The 21,878-nt window shown below is 37.5% G+C and overlaps 1 protein-coding gene across 1 annotated transcript in view; it reads right to left on the bottom strand.

The window, feature by feature from the left end:
- The window catches only part of COL25A1 (collagen type XXV alpha 1 chain), a 308,144-nt gene that overhangs the window by 149,732 nt on the left and 136,534 nt on the right, over window positions 1-21,878 (bottom strand). The window contains exon 3 of the mRNA XM_065062345.1: window positions 1,575-1,619. Coding sequence (XP_064918417.1) covers window positions 1,575-1,619 — 45 coding nt within the window. The remainder of the gene's footprint in view (window positions 1-1,574; window positions 1,620-21,878) is intronic.

Here is a 21,878-nt window from a genome sequence, read left to right as displayed (position 1 = left end):
GCCACCTGACAGTGCTGAACTTTCTTTTCATCACCTTCCTTTTTCAAGGCACACGTATAAAATGCTACCTATTAAAATGTCACACTTCGTGAAGTGATATTTGCACATTTTTTCAATTATTTAGACTCAAAGACCTTTGTGCAGCAGCTCTTGGAAACATTATCAAAGGGTCACAAATCAAATCTACTATTTCAGTCTTATTAAGTTGAGCAGCTGCAGCCCCCAAGTCAATGGCATTTCATTAAGCTTTTATGCCTCTCTCTAATTTCTGAATAAAGTGAAGTGCAAAAGGAATATAAAATGGCAGCAGCTGCACTTTGAGATTGCTTTTAATATTGACAGACTTTTGGTTTTAACAATGCAATTTTATTATCCAGTAACTAAGGTAATTTCTTTATCCTGGTGAACATTCTTAAAGAGTATTTTAAGGTCTAGGTCTGTTTTTAAATGAGTGGGATTAATTTCCTTTATTAATAGTTTAATATGTGTTTATTCGAGATGTAAAATGAATTGACAAGCCGCCTGCAAAGTAATTGTCAGGATCATTTCTAAGACAATCTTCAACAACAGAATTTCCTTCTGTACCATAGCATTTTTCTCTGAAGTAAATACTAATCTAACGTTGGCTGGAAACACCAGGGTGATTTATATTAACTTTTGGGAGGGACTGGCTTCAATTTTGTGATGCAGAAAAACACAGAAATATTTTTTAAGATCCACAGAAATGGTCACTTACAGAGATAAGAAAAGCTACATAAGATTTGCAGAGATCAAGCTGATCGGAAAATTTTCCTAACTGGCAGATTAGACAAGACAGCCAAGGAGATTTGAAATGCTTGTTTTCTCCTGTGTTGCCTCCAGAAAGTGCACCTTTCTGAAAGACTGAATCCCACAAGGTAATCAACAGATCCAGTTCCTGTGAATGTCAGCAGGAAGAGGTGCTCAGCATCTCACTACATTGGTCCAAATGAAATTTCAGTCAACACACCAACAGCAGGATTCTCAACAGCAACTTCCCAAATACAGGGCAACAAACCAACAAATCTTTTTCTTATTTGCATAAGAACTTAACTACTACTCATTTCCAGTAAACAACAATTTATCTAATATAGAGTAGTGTACTTATCACATCTTTTCCCTGAGTATTAACCTCCTTATCATAAGGAATTTTATTTCCTTCTCTAAGTCCTTATAAAATTGTTCACCTGAAACCAAGGGAGCATGATGCAACACTGACTTACAGTGCTCCAACTACTGACTTACGTGGAGTTATTCTAACTTGTGCAAGTGTGAGGAAGACACCAAAGTGGTTTGACAATTACTAATGTGTTACCAACAGTACCACGTCAAGCATTATGAAGTGTGCCTATAAATTCATGACATCCACGACTAGAAAACCATCTGGAAGGCCACCAGGTATATGCCAAGGGTCACACATTTTTACCAGAGAACTTTCAGCACTTTCTTCCAGAGCACACAAGCAACAATGCTAAAAATGAAGGCATGCTGGGTACACATCCCCAAAAAAGCACAGACGGCAAATAACTATGAATCTTATGAAATTAAAAACTTACCAGTCTCTCCTCTTCTGCCCCGCTTACCTCTTTTCCCTGGAGGACCTAAAAAGAAGATGTAGGTTTGTAAATATTTTCTTGAAATTAGATGTAGGATATAATTGTGTTTGGATTGAAGGGTATTAAACAGATGCCCTACATGAAGTCCAGGCACTTTCGCTGAGCAGGGGTAAAAGATCATCAGAATAAGATTTTTGGAAGCTGAAGATAAAATTGACAGCTTCATCACCCACTGTAGGTGCTCTGAAAAAAGGCTGGGAGAACTTTAAAGGTCACCCAGTTCATCCTTCTTTCTCAAGGAAAAAAGTTAACCACATCTAAATTATTACTGCAACTTCCACAGGCATTTTTTCACCAATATTTCATTGCTCTGCCAAGTGGAACATTTTTCTTTATGTTCAACTTGCTGCACTGAAACCCATCAATTCCTGCACTTTCTACCATGAACCCTAGAGATGAAATTGCTCCTTTCCTTCCCTCAAAAAGAGACTTTATATTCCTCAGAATTACTACACTATTCCTTCAATCTTCTGAAACCAAACTTATCATGGGGCATTAAATTTCATTCAGCTATTCCTATATTAAGCCCAAAGATTAGAATTTATTTATAAGAGCAAACGTAGCATTCATCTGAAAATATCCAAGAGATGAAGAAACAATCAGGTGTCTTGCCACCCCCCAGACATCAACAACGATATATGTGTTGTTAGGCACTAAAGTTCTTTGCTTCCAGTCTGTTAGCCATAACAAAACAGCCTAGTCCCTGTATGCTTTTGCTTTCTCCACAAATATTTGCATACTACAGTGAGTGTCTCTGCCACCTCTAAAGAAAATAATAAAACCATTTTTGTCCATCATTTCTACACTCCAACCTTCAACATCCTTTCTAAACTGCAGCCATTGGTAGGACATTGTTCCTCCTTTCTTGGTGACCTTGAAATATTGTTCCTGAAAATGCAGGGATACTACACTTGCACTTTTTGTTGTACAGCTCATAAGAGAGGCAGCAGCTGTGGTGGTGACACAGAGTACTGAAATGCTGCTGCTCTGAAGAGAGAACCACAGGTGGGATTCTCAAGGCTGCTGAAGAGGGGCAAGTGCACGGGTGGAATTTCCAAAAGCAGCAACGCGTGCAGGAGCACAAGTACCTCTGCTGCGGCTGTATCTCATTATAACACGTATTAGGTGCACACGCGCTTTTGTGCAAATAGTTAAGCAACTGTCTGCTTCTTTAAACAGCTACAAGACTTTCAAATCATCCAGACTATCATCCCATAGCTTTTAAATGCATACAAATGCCAAATCTTACTTTGTACTTACTTTCCACTATTTGTGGAAATCTGGCTTAAAAGACTAGGATGCTGAAATGAAACATCAGTGGTATTGTGATATAGATGTAAAATAGCATTTGTTTGGTGGAGAAATAAAAGAATGTTGATTAAAAGAAAAAGAAAAGAGAATAAGCTCCTGCCTTGAAAGTAGAGATCTTAATTCCTACCACAGCATTATAAAGCTCACTAAAATCCTTATTTCTTGTTCTAATCATTACAGTAGTGGCATAATGCAACACAACAATACTATACAAAGCAAGAACAGCATAGGATATTCCTTATCAACAGCATACTTAACAAGACAAGAATTGTCTTGTTGTTGTTTTGTTATTGTACACTAAAAAATAACAGAAGTGTCACTCCAGCATGGAGAACCTTGCAACTTCCTCCTAAAAAACTCCAGCTTCTGCAAGAGATAACTATTAAACTTCTTACACAGGTAACAGCATGTTACAACACATAATAAGTTTCTGTACATGTATACTTTTTTTCTTTCAACTAACACTGAAATTTATTAGAGTCCCTGTGCGTGCTCACACCTCTGCAGGAGCCCTCAGTGGAGATTGCCCGGGCTATCCCCAGGCTCACAAGACAGCTGTGCATCAGTCTGGGCTCAACACAAGTATGGGTGCGCAGGAGAAACTTATAAGGCTCTTCACCAAGTATTGACCTGCCTTTCAGCATTTAACAAGAAAATATTCTCATCCTGTTTTGCAGAATGTTATTTTTTAAAATGTTAACTGTGCTATAGGCATGCACATGCACACATAAAAATGTCTACAACCAAGTTTCCTGTGCAGAAACAACAGAACTTTGAAATTAAAAAACTTCAGCTACAAACCAGTAAAAGGCATTAAAGCCACTGACAGAAAACTCTGAAGGTAACTTATGTTAATTATAGGAAGGAATGAATTTTGTGCAGCAAACCAAACTTTCACAGAGCACTAAATTGCCAGTTGAGCAGCTGTGTACAGTGATGGCAAAGAGGGGCTCCTGTTCAGTTCTTTCCTCTGACATCACGCACTGATCCCTTCTAAGCTTGGAATTACTAGATTCAGATCTAAGTATCAGTCACCAGAAAAATGCTTGTTAATATCATATTTCCAAAGTAACTGTAGCACTGAAGTTAGGAGAATTACCCTGGACTTACACCAGCATTAATGAAATCAAACCACTGCCCTGACCTCTGGTTTGTCAGGCCAAAAGTATTTAAGGGCCACTGAGTGGTGTGAATCACTTCTCCCCATCATTACAATGTCTTTTGGTTTCTGCATTAGTCAGATCTCTGTGAACATGTTGGCATCGGCAAACTGTGAGATGAGAGGTGGATCTTGCAAACTTCTACTGGATTTTGGGGAATATTTGAGGAAATAATTTCTATTTAATTATTACCAATACAAAGCAATTCATCTTAAACATTGAACCACAGATGGTTCCAGTTCACAACAACGTTAATGCTGACATTTAAGGTCATCACTAGATGACTAACTCAAAAACTACATGAGCTTTCATGTTTTCCAGAACAGGCTTCTTTCTCTAAATCATAAATGCTAACATCATCTGTTGTTCCAAGAGTTTCCAGCCATCAGAATGCTGGGCATTTTGCTATAAATATTAATTTTCCATCTGTCTATAGTTTTATAAGTTTGAACTAATTGGATGATTTGGTGGAGACTCACTGCAGCAGAAGGAGCAGCGAATAAAGTTATACTGGGGCTAAAAAATCTCTCTAGAATCGTATCAGAAATGTCCACGCTGAATTGAATTTAATCCAGAGTATTTAAAAAGTAGGTTGTTTTGAACATATTTTTATACTAAAAATATAAAACTTAGAAAGAAAAACAAAAGTTTGAAGCTCAGTGCAGTGAGCTGGGTTAATAAAGATTAATGATTCTGAGCGAGAAGCAAAAGTTGGTTTATAGCAGCCAACTTTTCCAATACCTTGTTTTCCAAAGCTCACTAGATTTACCTTTAGCTAAGGAGTAAGAGTAAAATGCCAGAAGATAGGCTGGTTTTCAGTTTTAGCTTAGTTTAGCTTAAAAATATTTGAAATTATTATATTCTTCAAAAAATATCTATGAATCTAATTTTTATGAGCAGAAAGTTTAGAAAGGATTTTTTTTTTCATTCCAGTGTCACAAAATATTAATGGCAATGCCATTCCATACCTATAAAGGGAATTTTGAAAACTAAAGGGGGGTAGGGGGAGAAGGTGTGGCGTGCATATTTCCAAAAGGTAAGAGTTAATTATTTCTCCATACTTCTCTGAATTTATCTTCTCAAGCACTAGATGTCAGCTGCTCAAATAGTTTTGCCTTTCTTACATGCTCATAAGGAGCTCACAAACAAACAAAAGAAATCTCCAAACCAGACAAACAAAAAACAACTACACCCACCCCACCCACAACTGAGTTCAGCCACATAAGAGCTTTGGACTTTGACCCTTGATATTTTAACTGAAATATCAGCAACAAAAAGTAAGAAGTCAATAATAGGGCTGTAACAAATAATTCCTTCCCCCTCCCCTGAAAGTCTTCCAATTAAAATTCAACATTCTTCTCAATCTTCAGTATAAGTATCTGCTGAAGTAACTACGTACGAAGTATGACTGTAGAAACCATGTAGGAACAAGAATGAAATTAACAGGTTTTCCAAGACATTTTCAAAAATATTAAGCACAACTTTGGTGACATTCACCTCCTAGTAATGGGTATTCTAATCTTTGCAGTCAGAAATCCCAGATTATAGTGAACCAGATCAGAATTTATTAGTACAGATAGAGTACGGTCAGATCATTGCTGTGGTCCTGGAGAGGCTGCCTCAATGTGCTTTATTCCTTTTCAATAATTTAATAATTTGTCCTCTATGTGTACAGCAGTACCAGAGATCTATGGCAGATCTACTGATTTTTTCTACTGCTATGTGGGTGGCGGTTTTCACTAGAAGAAATCAGATTACAATTGTATGTACTCCACTATATGCCTTGCCATATACCAAAAAAGGTCACATAAATCAGCTACACACCTACAGAAAGACTCAACCATGCATTTAAGCTTTAACAGACATGAAAATCTGTCTCAATCTAGTACTTAAGAACACCACAATTCTTAATTTTAGATCCATGTATATTTTTAAAATCAGATACAACAGATGAAAACCACACTCTTTTAAAACTGTTTATTATTGCATTTTTCCAGTGCTTGGGGTTGGATCATAAGTTAAACTATGACATCACTGATTTATTAAAGACACAAAAATATAAAGATCGTGTACCACTGTTCACACATTAGACAACAAAAGCAGGATTTTCTTCAGCTCTCCATCTACTTTCTAAAAAAGAACATTCCAAAGCATGAACAGTGTGTCCTTGCCCAAAGGGAAAACGGATTGACCTCTCAAAAGCCTAAACCAAGAATAGCGTCTTTCTTCTCCAAGATACATTTTTAGCTATAGAAGTAGTTATTTATATTATAATAATGCATATTTATGAGGCGTTAGAAAAACTGGGCTCTGGTTTTAATTGGTGTGAATCAAGTTACACTATTTCACATCAGCTAAGACGTTTGAAAACAGGAATAGACGATATGCAGTTTGCCTATGTCAAGCTTTGGCTCCGTAACTTTCTCTTAATCTTCTGAAGTCTAATCCTAAACTGTGAAGGAGACAGATTCAGTAATTCAGTGGCCCAAACTGGTAGAGGAAGTCACACCATAACAGCCGGGTCTTTCAAAAACAGTACGTATTCATCTTCAGAATTAAGGGTGGAACGAGCACATTGTTACACTGGCAACACTTGTGTTCTTTCATTTATTGATATATTTACAGCAGAGAATTCTACTTTTTGAAGCAGCAGACTGGGAAAAAACAAACAAACAAAAACAAACAAAAAACACAACAACAACAAACACATTTGGTAGATGAGACCTAGGGTCCCCCTGTCAGCACCTGTCAGGCACATCAAGGTGCTTTGCAATTTGGTCATGAGCTGATGTAGAAAGTCAAGTTTTTCCTCATTTTGGAAAGAAGTACCATGGCATTATAAAGTCAAAAGAAAAGGATTTACCCGTCTCAGGTTATACCAAAATCTAATCGGTACCATCGTCTCTGTAAAGAAGGGCTCCTACACCAAACTGGTGCACTAATCTAAGGATAACAGAAGAGTTCAGAATCCAGTTTCCTGTTTTATTGATGCTCAGGATCTTGCTCACTTGTAGCTTGATACACATACTTAGCTAGTTAAAAGTAATGAACATTACATGTGTATGTGAAAAGAATAATATTTTCCTGGCCATTTCAAAGGACAGCCATTTCACACGTAGTATATAGCAACACAGGATTTTGCCTGTCAAGTCAGAAAAATTAATTGGCACAACTACATTTTCAGAGTAAATCCTGAGCAACTTTGCTAAAGATAGCAGAATTACTTCAGTATCATTAAGAATAAAACTGCCAACTTTGCTGAAATCATGTGATTAATATATCTAGAACTCAACTGAACTAAACCAACCAAGCCACCCAAACTATCCTTGTTGATTCAACTGTAACGCTGGCAAAATAAGTACTGTTGGTTTCATTGAAAGCTCCGTCACCCATATTTGTCAATAGATTCAACACTCTTTAATTCCATAGTACAACCCAGCTGCCATCATTAAATCCCGTTCCACAGTTCTCCCTGTCCAATAAACTCAGAAAGGACTTGCACACCACACCAAACAGAACCAGCTCCTCGCTGCTCACAGAGAACTGCTTCCACCAACAACTGACATCCCTGTGTTTCACAGCCCTGAGGGACAGTGCAGGCCAGCAATGCATGTAGGCAGCAGAGCAGCAGCTACTAAGCCCAACACCTCCTCCTGTGACATTGGCATGCCATGAGCAGCATGGTGGCCCCCATCCTGCTAGCCTCCCCTTGCTGAAATGGTCACTGACTTCAGCAAACAGCACTGAACCATCGCAAGGGGATGAGCTCTCAATCAATGGGCATCTGGGCAAAGTGAGATTCAACAGACACATCCACAGTCCTTTCCCATAGCACTGCCATCAATTACGTCCCACATAGGGAAGAATGGGAAAATTTCTATTTCTGAAGCTGAGCACATTCTTACAAACACTCCATGGATCTATTCCAGCCTACTTCATCAGTCCTTTTGCTCCTCCTTCTTTCCCCACCTCTTTTAGCTCACATAACACTTGGACTCTCCTCCCACTCTGCATAATCATCCCACCTGGCATGTCAGTCTGCTGCTTTGTACTTCAGTCTGTCTGGGACAGCCTGCCTGAGTTTCCCACTTCATAAAATTATCTACCTCATTTTGATCCTCAACTGGATAAAGAATATTTGTTGTTTCACGCGCAGTACATCAGCTTTTTGGCTCACCATGAAACATCATTGCATTGCAGGGCTTGGATACATGTCAGAGAGTATTACGCAACTTGGCTGAGAAAATGCCAAAATCAGTCTATTTGATCCACAGCAAATAAATCTGACCTCCATAAGTCAGATTATTTGTACCACTTCTGTCCATATTACATGCAACCAGATTAGAGGCATCTAGCCTAGCTTCTTTTTATTAGTACCAGACATTATTGAGGGAGCTCAAAGAATCCTATGATCATCATTTTTAAGATAGCCAGAGCTGCACATGCACACATTTATTCTCTCTTTTTTCTTCTCTGATAGTTAAACACACTTGAAACATGCAAGATAAACATCCCTTCCAAAAATTCTTCCATTATTAGTATTATAATTCTGAATTAATTCTATAACTATATCAAGGCCTACTCCTTTTTTTTCACTTAACCTTGTAAAATCATTGGTGTAAGAAACCATATGTGACAACAAGCCTCACCATGAAAACGTACTTCAAGAAGTATTTGTTTATGTTTTCCATGGTAAGCTTACTGTCTCATAAAATCACAGATGTCTCCTTCTACATTGTCATGAGACTGAGAAACTTGCATTCCTCACCCAGCTTCTTGATACCGTTGTGCTAAATAGCACACGCATTTTCAAGATATTCTCGTTTGTCTCCTTTGTAAGGTGAACATACTCTTTTCAGTTTCTCCATCTGAACTGTCTCCATATCATAAATCATAATAATTATTACCTTTTCCTAAGCTTTCTCTGATTCTGTAGTGAGTCTTCTAGCATGATAAGGCTGGAACAACTCATGTTTTTTCCACACTCCTGAGGTCTCACTCCAACATGACTCCTACAGGAGGAGCACTAATGCCTGTCTGGTAGAGCTGCTCCATACCACGAGTCAGCAGCTGGCGAGGAACAGCCTGACACAAGCTTTCCTGTAGAGCCTGGCAAGAAGCATTTGGGTTCTCAAGCACTTTCCCAAGAGCAGGTCCTCATTTCATTCATTCTATGTACTCAAAACTTATTTTCATGATGTCTCTAAAGACAGCTCACATCTGCAAATTTCACTCTGCTTCATCCTTCTAGCATTACACTGGCATAAAAAGAAATCAAAGGCAGAAATTTCTTAAGCAAGAATTAGTGTCTTCAATTAAAAAGTGGAAGATAAGCCTTGACAAGCAAAACGTCCATGAAATTCAGTTCTTGGCTACTGGTAACCACCAGACACCCTTTCTTGTCTTCCTTCTAACCTAGAACTCCAAAAAGATACTTTGCTTCTGTAACATCTGCAGTAGGGGGTTCACAGCACCCTTGGGTTTTAAGCGTTCCCTAAACACTGCACAACTTCCACTTCTCTCTCCCTCCACCTGCCCTCCTCACAGACAGAGTTTTCTGATATGAATGTACTTCATCTGTTTGATTCTACTCAGATCCAAGGCACTGGGAGTGTTTGAAGTCAGGTTTTCCCTGCCCAGCCCACAGCTAGTTCGTTGGGCTGAAGCTGCCTGAGAGCTTTGCAAATGCTGCTGGTGCTGCTCCCTGGAGCCAGATGCTTGAGTGCTTAAGTGATATTCCCTCTCTTGGTTGCTCTGCTGGCTGCCAGCTACCAGCCCAACGTGAAGACTGGGTTCCTTAAACACTACAGAAAACATCAGGTACATGTATCTTCTCTTAATGCCACAAGGTAAAGTGGCTTATCTACTTTCTACGGATACCACATAAGCCCTTATTAACACAGGTAATAGGTGTGAGAGTAAGTTGTTCTCTCTACAAATTCTCCTCTCACCAGTTTGAATTTTTTCCGCTATGTTTGTTTCTCTGTTGTTGTTTTCCTGTTCTATATGAGTGACCAGTGTTCTAGCAAAAATGGCACCACTAGTTTATCTAACAGACCTAGAGCATATTTTACAGTCTTCTTTATCCTTATGTATGCTAATGCTTTGTCCATGTCCTTTGACGCAGCACTAGTTTTAGGAGTGCCTTCACTAATCTATTCATACACATATCACAAATCTTTACTGAATCGCAGGAGTCTTGTGACACATTACAGTCCCAAAGTTTAATCATATTGATATTTTCTCTCCTTTTTGTTCAGTAAGAGGAGGACTGGGAAAGAAAATTCTGCTGCTTACATGACCTCATTTTAGGAAGACAATGCAAACAAGTAGGTTCTTGAACTTTACATTTTTCACTGCTTACTGCATCATTAAAGTGCTGTGGCAGAACATGCGTAACTGATAATATGTAAAATACTTTCAGAGATGAAGATTCACATTTATAAGACAACCAGAAAAATTATCCACCTCAGATCACATCTTTTATGTCCAGATACAAGCTAGAATTTTGATTTATCTTGCTGAAGCAGCCTGATATAGATCCCAGTAGCCTGGGCTGGTTCTTACAGGCTAAATTTTAGTCGTGAGGCCACTAAACTATTTTAATGAACATATAAGACTCCAAGCGCACATGGTCATCTTTGCAAACACAGAAATAGCTGCTATCACCTGGCTGACAAATATTGCTGAGGGACAGCTGAAGTATGTAGGGATAGCTATTCAATACTAGCAAGGCATGAAAGTCTTCTCATCATTTCAACTTGCCATTCCATTGTATTATTATCATGTCATATCAATAGTTGCCCCTGTGATGCAAAAAGCATGACATATTGAGAAAAACTACTTAAGCTTGATTTAACTTTTTCAGATACTAACATAGATAAAATAAGAAATAAGGTATCAGAACTAAATTCTTCTTCAGCTTCAATAGAATTTGAAGGACCTTTAGGAACAGATTTAGACAGTTTTTGAGGACATGCAGCCATAATGGATGGTTAAGTAACTACACAGTACAACTGCAGTTGTATAAAAGAGAGAGTTTCAGAATTAAAAGTCCTTAAAACCTAATCTTGCATTCACCTTTAGAAAGTCAAGTTATACTTCAGTGTCAAAGTTCTGCAACCAGCAATGCCATAACAGTGGAAAGAACATCTTTGTCAAATGCAGTGCTCTGGACACACAAACTCTCAAGTAGAGAGTCTGTCATGAGTCAACTTTTCTCTAATATCTACATGATAATGCAGGCTATAGTCAGGACAGAGCAGGACTGCAGAATTTCAGGTTGTGCTATTGAGAAATAGGGATTTCTCCATGTCAGTCAATGCCCTCTCCCACCCCAGTAAATGGCAGGTACCCTGCCATGCAGTAAGCACAATGCAGACATACATCCTGGCTGTGGATTTCACGTTACTTGTGTCAAATTGCACTTGATCTAAGCAGTTTTTCACTTAAGCACACGGTCTTGCATGTACATGGGAGATTTTGGTCATTACTTTCACTGGGGGTTCACTCTGACCTGAAGAAACCCATAATCAGTAAGCTTCTTCAAGCAACTAAATGAGTCCAACTCTCCTGAGGAAAAAAAGACACCTCTCCCATGTCACAATGGGTTGAACACAGGCTTAGATGTATGTGCCACACCAGAGCTGAACCCCACACAGCATGTTAGAATCCAAATGGCCTTTGTCCTCCCAAGTCCTACAACAATTTATTCCTTCTGCTATAACTTCCTGCCAAGTTCCTCATGTTCTTTTCCCTTTGCATGTCATCAATCTGACTATTTTTCTTCTGTTTTGTTTTTTAAAATGCATCCTTTCTGCTTGCTGGCCATTTGGCTCTCAGCTGCCAGCCCCAGTACAACAGCAAGTAGGTGCAACAGCTGGAGAAAAGTCCTGCTCAAGCACCCACTTGTTGATTAGACACCCCATCAGTACTCCTGGAAGATGTAACACAGACTGTCAGTTTTGCTTTGCAGCAGTTGGGATAGGTCATCTCAGTACAAACATGGGCTGTGTTAAGCATATGAAAATAATGATTTTTCCATGGCTTACATCTTTCCCCCCCACATGACAATAGCAGAAGGTCACACAAACCTGATAAAAATATGAGCTGAGGTTAAATCTCAATCTTTCTCTCCAAAGTACAGCTATGTCAGATTTTATTAACAAAGAACAGGAAGAGCTAGAATATATTTTCTTTAACTTTCATTCTTAAACAGCTGGTCCCGTTTAAAAAAGAAACACCAACAGACTGTGGCTAATTTTTGGCAAAAATGAAATTCACTGAAAACCGAGTCTCACAATGGCAAGGGAGAAGCAATGCTAATAACAATAGGTCAGCTACTCACAATTCTTATTGCAGTTGGTCACGTTATTTTCACTGGCAGTAGTGAAAGTAAAAGTACTTTAGGATCAATGATTCAGATTACTCTGAATGTTGAGAGTTTTGTTACAATTTTCAACAAGTATGTAGATGAATACAATTGCTTTTGAAAATCTTACTTAAAGTGCTTTCGAATAGATCTATCACTTTAAACAACACAAAACATTCTGAAGATAAAGTATGACACTGCAATTTCAATTTTTACACTGTTCTGTTATAGCACCTACAGAACTAGTCATTTCTTGAAAAGAATACCACTTTTTAAAGTAGATTTAACCCAACTTTTTAATCTGAAAAAAATAACAATACTGCCTTAGACTTTATTGAGAGGGTATAAAATCTATCATTTTATATACAATGGACAGATATTGAGGTAGCTGCTATATGACTGGAGAGTAAGAAATTTTTTAACCTGCATTTGCAATGAACCTGTAAAAGCAAACAGCTTACCAAATTTATCTATTTACAAGCTGTAGCGGAACCGAATACACAGTTAAGTGACTACAGTTTCTTTCAGTTGTAATGCCTCTTGTAAATCTGAAGTGATCTACCTTAAGCTACAAGCTACTCAAATTTTCTACATTTTCTGGATTTTCTTCTCACCTTAAGAGCAAGTGTAAAATCTAAATTATTGACACAAACAAGTAAGATATCGCATAATTTGTCACATCAGTTCCATCTTATTCTAAAAATTTTCTCCTGCAAAGTCACTGAATAGCCTTGCTACATTTTTAAAGATGTGGAAGAACAACATCAACAGCATATTCAGTTAAAACTGTACAACACAAATGAAATAGATATTTAATATCCTAGATTATCTCCACTTACATTGTGGAGTCCAGGTGTCTCCTCTTACTACAGACTTGATCCGCATGCTCAACTTTTAAGCCATGATTGACAAGACTTTCGTGATTATGATGACAGATTAAAGTGTTCATTGAATGTGGAGGGTTTTTATTTCAGTTGTGGCAGTAGTGTACTGGGAGACAATGAAACACAATACTACAGGATTAAAGGCAGCACATAACTAGTCAGGCACTTGGTACTGCAATCATCTTGGTCTAACCCACACGTGCTGATCACCCATCTAAACATAAAACCCTACCCTGAGCAGAACATATTCCTTTCTAAGTCTTACTCACGTGCCTACTCTCATTTCTAACATAATAAATATATTATCCGACGAGCAGCTTAGTGACAGCTGCACAAGTTAGTTCTAATTACAAAAAATAATAAGTGGCTTTAAAAGGTTCAATAAATCTCTGTTGCATAACAGCACCAAAGTAGCACAATTATTGCTTACAAACAAAAGTAAATAAATAGAAAGAGTACCAGGACTGCTTTACTCCCAAACTCCAAATGACTGTTTCTTCTGAATAATCTATAAAAGCATCCCCTCTGTTGATTCACCATTCACCCACAGAATGTGAAAACAACAAACTGAACACAAATGCTACAAAATATCTTATCCAAACTAACACAGGAGGTACACAACTGGAAAAGACCAAAAAATAATAAAAAGGAAGTAACTTGTTCACTTTGGTTTACATCTTACAGCTGCCTGTGAACTTTTGCAGTGATACTGGCTTTGGTTTCTAAGGAGACATGTATTCAACCTGACAGAGAGCAGTAAAATATATTTATTAACTTGGGCTACATCCTGCTCCTTAGTATCAATTTTTTTGAGCAGTATGCTTGCCTGAAAAAAAGTCTTAGAAAGAAAGTACAATCTGTGTTCAATGTCTCCCATGCTTTAAACTCTCTCTCGAGACTACGCTCATGAAATACAGTCTTTGATCCACTGGGCGTTACTTCAGATTGAGAGGAGAGCACACTGGATAATCGCTATAAAAAAAGACTTCAGCATATGCCAAAACAACCAGGACTTGGATTGTTCTTGCTATACAAATCTCTTTCATAATTTAAGAGGATAAACAAACAAAGGTGTACCAGGTCAGGCTCAGAGTAAGATTAAATAATTAATGGACTAAAATTAATTATAATACTATAGTGACTTGTTTCACTATCTGTTGCCAATATTTTTTAAAGTGCCAAAAATTGTCTAGTATGTAAAGCTTAGTACTTGTCCCACATATAGAGAGCTTGCAGAAAGCAGCACAAGTGAATGGATGCTCTCAGCTGCTTCTCTGTGGCCAGCTGTATCTTCGGTAGCTTGGAATCCATCCAGTGCTGTAATTTTGTCAGCCAACTGTAACCCCATGTTGAACTTAAAGAACTTAATCCACTCTATTATTGCCTTTTCACAGGTGGAACCTGTGCCCTTTTCTTTTATCAAGGTCCTTCTTATGACATAATAGAGACTCCAAAAATCTAATTTATATAGATCATCCTTTACCCATACAAAGAAAATGGACTAGCAGTACAAGTAAGTAAAAAAATTCCATCTCTAGCAAAGCACATGGAATTGATTTATCGTTTTAGACTGCCAGACACGCAAATTTACATTCAGAGTCAAGTATACACACAAAAGAGCTTTCTACTTTAAGACAACTCCAAGGGGCCTTATCAACTTTGACTGAGGCAAATCTTCCCCTGAAGCTATGGGGCTTTTACTTGGGCAAGTGCTGAATTAAAAAGCAGCATCTTGAGATTTGGCTCAGTCTCAAAGACAAAACCAAAGTAATGGATATTCTTCATAATATATTACAAAGCTGGCTGTCTTGTAACATACAACAGTTTGCACTGTGTAAATAAGAGCTAAAGATTCTTGTACACCAAAACTACACACTGGTTACTTACAGTCTGCTACTGTTTATACTTAAATATTAACTGCAAACGTTACTTATATTTTCAGAGAGTGAAAGACAGCTATTAACAACGTTTTTCACACACCTGCTACAAAAACATTGTCAAAGTTGATTAGATGGGTACTTAATCAAGTTAAGCAAACTCCTAGATAGCAGTGTGCTTTTCAAACCATGTCCACATGTGTGTGTGTCTGAGAGTCAGTTACAAAAGAAACACGCCTCACTGTCAACATGGCAACCTGCTTTGGCCTTCCATCTGCAAAACACAACTGTAGCTTACCACAATCAGTAAGTGGCAGCAACATTTGTACTGAAATAACAATAATGGAGAGCATCTTGGAAAAATGAGACAGTGAGCTCTTGGATTTCTACCCTACAAGTCAAGCTGCAAGGAGCCTGGCATGTTCCATGCAAAGAGTTACTGAAAATCTGGCTCTGAGCATCACAGTATAGCCTTCAGGGACCTGACCAAAACAGAATGCTAGTCCTTGTACATATGTTTCTGCAACAGTTTCGTTCTTAACATGCCCAGATGTGACATATTCAAGGTGTCACAAATGGAATAAAACACTTTTTACAAACATCTTTCTTAGTGAAACTGGACAGTATGACTTAACGCTGCCTTTAAAGAATGGGACGTTGAAAAGCGCTAGGCTCCATATTACACCTAAATGTTGTCCAGAGTTAATAAATTTATACGGTGCTGTACTTAAATACCCTGCAAGTAGAATTTGCAGGAAGTGAAACATTAGCACTTTGCTATGACTAAGTGTTGTATTTTACTAAAGGCAGGGAAAAGTTAGATTCATAATATAACAGAAAGCTCTATTCCTAACCCACAAGATTAAGCATTAAAAAATAGAACACTCTTTTACAGTTTAGATTAAACTTCAAGGACTATCTGAATGAGGAAGTAAGAAGGTTAAATTAAGGCTAAGAAGTCTAATCATTCTCCTACCCCCTTACAGTTACAACACTGCTCTAGTAAGGGTCAGAGACCACTGAAAGTGTCCAGCTTTCTTCTTGTGATAACAACAACATGTGTGCAGAGGTCCCAGGAGAGAAAAAAAATAAAAATAAAAAAGGGCTGCAGCTTTACTTAGATCCCAAAATCAGTCATATGAACTCATACGTTCCTGAATAAAATACTGATTTGGCAACAATGTTTGGAACAAGTTATAGTTTGCATATAAACCTACTTGGCAAGCCAAACAGCAGGGTATTGGAATAATTTCTCTTGGACAAAGGCATAGGCTAACTCCTTGGTGTCAGTCATGAACAAGTATGCTGGGGTCTGGCAATATTTCTCAGATGTTAATACAGGGTCATGATCAGCTGCTGAAGATCAAAGCCCAGACATAATTTCTGAATTAAGACTACAATATCAGCCCTAATTAAAGGGATAGTAAATTCAATCAACGAAAGCCTATCCAAACTGAAAAGACTCTGCAAACCAACCTGTTTACTGTTGCCTTTCACATACAGCCATAAATCAGACACTGCTAGAGTGTGCATGCACACATATATTCAAACACACACAGAGATGGAAGTGAGCTCACACAGACATAGGAGGAGCAGCTTCTTTCTATGGCACACACAATGTCAAATCTGAAAGGCTACTAGGTCCTCAGACATGTCACACAAAAATAACAGACCATAGAACAAATACTAACCATATTATTACAAAGTTTAGTGATTTTGTTATAACACAGTAAGAATTTCAGAGAAGAAAAATGTTTTTATTGTCGATACTTGTAACTCCTCACTTATGTACTTACACAACCTGTTGGTGAAAGAAGGCGATTCAAGTTGCCCAAGTTAACACTTTAAAGTAATCAGGAAAAACAAAACAAAAACAAAACAAAACACACACAAATTAGCTTAATAGTGAATATGAGTCTCTAGTCTCTGCCAGAGACAAGGAGCCCAAACAAGATTAATTGAATTAAATGACAGACAGATTCAGATCATGCCATAAGAAAACTGAAATCTGTGAACAAGTTAAAATTAGGGCAACGTTTATGTATTAAATAGAGGCAGACCTTCAACTATCAATCTGACTTTTTGAAAGATTCTCTTAATTCCTGTGCAAAACAACATCCACTGAGATAGTGGTGAGATGTGAGACATGTACCATTAAATTAGCTTTGTAGCAGAATTTGACTCAAAGGAGGAACACCTCGAGAATTTAAAGGTATGTCAAAATCAATGGTGTTGAAAGCATTACCAGTGTTAGGCACTTTTGCATGAGGATAGATGGGAAGACAAAAATCTGCAAGAGGGTCACTTAGATGCTCAATAGGAATTCAATAGGGGCAGCAGTCCATTCACTTTCACGCTCTTGAAACTGTTACTCAATCCACCATGGAAAGAGTACAGGCAGATGCTGAGTTGTGTAGCTATTACCTATTAAAAGAACCATTTGGTTAGGAAAGGGAGAAAGAAGAGAATCTTTCTGCCTTTTGGGTCTTGATTGTCTGCTGACATGTCATCACTGCCAGAAAAAGTCCAGATTTCAGCTTCTTCCTCTTCATGGTCCTTGATGTTATTACTGTTAATATGCTCAGTAGATTTCCCTCTTCTCATTATTACAATAGTCAAAGAAAAAGATTATTCCTTTACTTACGGAACAATCAGTAAATGCTGCAACTAGCACCCTATGATCAAACCCTGATTTTGATTATTCATGCATTCATAATGATCCTGTTCTCTCTCTTCTAAGAAATGACAACATATAATAACAACCTTGCCTCTAAAACTAGAAACAAAGAGAAAACAAAAATCAGAAGTGCTGCTGGTTGGTTCAGAAGGCCTCTGAACCAAATCTCTTTCTTATCCATGAGCCTGGTGCTCTCCTTGGCCTTGTCTGAAGCCTGTCTAAAATACACTACAGAGAAAGCATGTTCTCCTTTGAGCCTCAGCTCCCTCAGTTTTGTAATGCAGGTAAGGTAATGAGTACATGAGATTGGTTAGGACCTGGTATGCAACCATCTACTCCCTTCCAGACGATTCAATAAAGGCTTTTTAAAGTGAGATTCACAAAGTACAAGTCCCTCTTCCTAAGCCACAAACTTTCTAGCACCAAATCACAAGTATTATATGTTTAGTACACAGGGTATTATGCTTTACTCTATCACCTGATAGCTAGGGAAGAAAATGCCTAAATAAGAGCCAGTTACTGTTATTAGTAGCACCATTACTGTCAATGCCACTGGTACACTGTCCATCTTAAATAATACTGAGTTAATGTTCCAGAATACAATAACATAACTTTCACCATTCAACACATAGCAAAGTCATGGAAGGTAAAAATACATACCTTGGATATAAACAAGAAATACTGTCACAATAAATTCATAATAAGTAGTTGCCTCATTTGTCAGACTGTTATACATAGCAAAAACGTCTGAATTCCTCTGAAGAGTTTTGCTATACATATTTTAGCTATTAAGTCATTTATTTCTTCTTTGTAAGTTTAATCAGGAAGTCAGCATCCAAAAGTTTTTCTGTTAAAGTACGCAAGTATATGCAGTGTATGTAAATACTTGAGGAAGAACAGCTCACAGTGGTGAAGCTATTTGAAATCAGGTTATTACTTCTGCCTGAAGAAGCAGATTGAATATGGAAGAGAATTTGCTAGCACTAGTAAAATTGCAGGTGCTTACTACCATGGAGCTTTTGGAAATCTTAATATATTTATAATCTCTGGTTGATACAGATTTTCACAGCAGGACCAGCAGGGGATTAATGAAATTACCTTCCAAGTCTTCTAAATTGCATAAACAGTTCTAGGATTTTGTTTGATGCTGGCTTGCAATTCTCTCAAACTGCGAATCTATCATACAGAAAATAAAGTAGTACTGAATTATCAATGATACCCAAGTCATTTGCCCAGCATGCAATGTAAAATCTTTATCACTGAGTTTTTCATACATATTAGAAAGCTGAAAACTTCAGTCAATGAATCTTTACCCCACTAAGAAATTTTTCACCATATGGACAAAACAAGGTAGAAAATACTAGTCCAAAGAGCTCATTCATTACAGCAAGTAATGCAGGAAGTATATTTTGTTCCTCCCTCTTCCTGAAATCTACTCACAGTCTCCTATATCCAGCACTAACTCCTGATACTGAGAACCAGTCTCAGTTTTCTGCACTACCTCATTTTTGCTTGCTACTCAGTATTGAAGCATCTTCCAGATATTTCTTTGCTTTCCATAAGACTTAAGGGTATTTGCATATATCTAGACATATAATACCAGTAGTTTCCAGAGTGCACTTTCACAAAGAATGGAAGTGCTAGCCGATCTTCCAAAGTATCTCAATACTTTTTCCTTGTCATGAAATTCTCAATATTTTCTATAAAGTCCATAGGCATCACTCCTTTTTTTGTAATTAACTTTCCAAGCTAAGGATGCTGTCACATACAAAAATTACCAGGAAAATGAGATCAAGAGTTGCAATCTTCTTAAGCTTTGTACACATTCTGTAGAACATCACAAGTAACCATCAACTTGTCTTCTTAATTGCCATAACTTATGTTGAAAACTTCCTTCGGTTAGTACCTGCCTGGAGAATGGGAATTTTTGGTAAAAGGACATATTGTGTAGCATTGTGATTTAGCAGTTTGTACTATTTTTTTACATAAAGTAATGAAAATCTGACAAGCAAAGAACTATCAATTTGTCGTCTTTGCATCAACACAATGAGAAACCATTCTAAGGACTACAGCAAAACTCTTAAAGGGGCTTTAACTCCTTTCTCAGACAACACACAAAGTTTCAAAGCCTAAAAAGAACATGAATAAAAGTGATACTGAGTTCAGAATCCTGCTGCATGTGTGAATATTCTGAAACTTTTCAATATCTCTAATATCTTTGCACTAATTTGCTATTTCCCTCCTATCAAGAGCCACTCATGTTGTTTTCTCTTGAGAATTTAGTCTCTCAGCATCACATCATCATCATATGAACTATAAAAATACAGAAACTAAAACCTGAATCACTCAGTATTTACAGTTGCTATAGTTTGCACATGAAGGTAATTTATTTTCTATCAGTTCTTGGAGTTGCCATCTACTGTGAAATCTTAGTCAAGTAACATTAAAAGGATTTAATTCACTTTCTATTTTCCAATACGGAATAGATTCTACTTCCTGTAATATACAAACTATTACATTAGGGAAGATAAGAAATTTTCTATACTCACAAACCACAATAAGCTGACTCTGCAGCATTTAATTTAATATGGTTATTACATATGATAATAATATTACATTACTATGTTTATTATTATTTCTGGCAGTGCAAGGAGAACACATATGTACCTGTAACACTCATACTATTAATGTACTATTCCTGGTTTCAAACCTGCAAATACTTATCTCCTCCCAATATTGTGGGTACTTCTGTACATTATGATGTACAATGTCTATTCTACAACATCAGCCAATACAGCAGTCTTTAGTAAGGATTTTAAGTCCAACCTCTCAATGACAGGTTTAAGAAATATACTTGTATGCTGGTATTTAATGGATCTAAACAAAAACCTCAATGCTAACAAAACAAAACAAAAAGGAATCTGTGCAGGATCATTGGTTTTCTTTTTTCAAAATCACTATCTCTTTAAAGACATTTTTCAGTTATTTCAAGGTCAAGACTTACTTCTCAAAACTCACTACTGCTAATAAGAGGAATCATTTATGAAGCACCGCAAGATTTCTAAAAGGTCATGTTTAAACATCACGTGTTCCAAGCAATAGTTTGTATCAGCCCAGGTATCTATGGCATGTTTTCACATCAGTGACGTAACATTATCACTACAGGAGGCCTAAATATTTTCGTAATGGTAAGCTATCTTTTTCAGGAGTTCATGCCAATTCTGCAACAGCCACGTGCAAACTTGCAGACTGGGATTTTATTCCTGTCTAAAGCAATGAACTCTAAAGACATCTGACGCTGGGCATAATGCCCATGCTGGTACAATTACAACGCTATGTCAGCTTCTCATTGTTTAAGGTGATGGATTTCATATCTGGGAACGTTATCTTGCTGGAGTCAGTGGTATTTTTTTCTTGGAAGCAAGCTGGAATGGCATAGGACTGTGCCAATTTCAAAGCACTGTAATGTGTTTCTACAGCCTTTTTCACAGGTAACATACAGCAATTTCTATTGTGCACCCTGCCAGCACTTTATCCTGAACAGATGCTCAATGAACTTTCAAACTAGCACAGTAAAATATACTTGGGAAAATCAAGATATTAACAGCCAACCCTCTCAACCAAACAGCAACAGTAGCATGCAAGTAGACAGGCACATTAAGTTTAACAGGCCCCTCAACAGGATCCCACCCCATTTTTTAGATCAAGGATCACATGTAACATTGACAAGGGCAAAAGAGCTTTATAATTTGAAACCATAGACAAAGTTCTTTCTCAGCAATAGTTTCCAGTTGTATTCATAACTAAAAAGAAACCTTTCGGCTTTCAAAAATCTTGTTACTCAGTCATCACAGAATGCAGTGTGATCCAAGATGTTTCCCAAGGCTCACTCTTGTTAATTCAACACTAATAAAATACAATACTTTTGGAACCATGAATAAAATATAGCTGTCTATTTACATAT

This window comes from Columba livia, chromosome 4 (assembly GCF_036013475.1).
Source record: "Columba livia isolate bColLiv1 breed racing homer chromosome 4, bColLiv1.pat.W.v2, whole genome shotgun sequence".
NCBI lineage: Eukaryota > Metazoa > Chordata > Aves > Columbiformes > Columbidae > Columba > Columba livia.
Note: the sequence above shows the minus strand (reverse complement) of the source record. Positions and strands in the feature narration are given on the sequence as shown.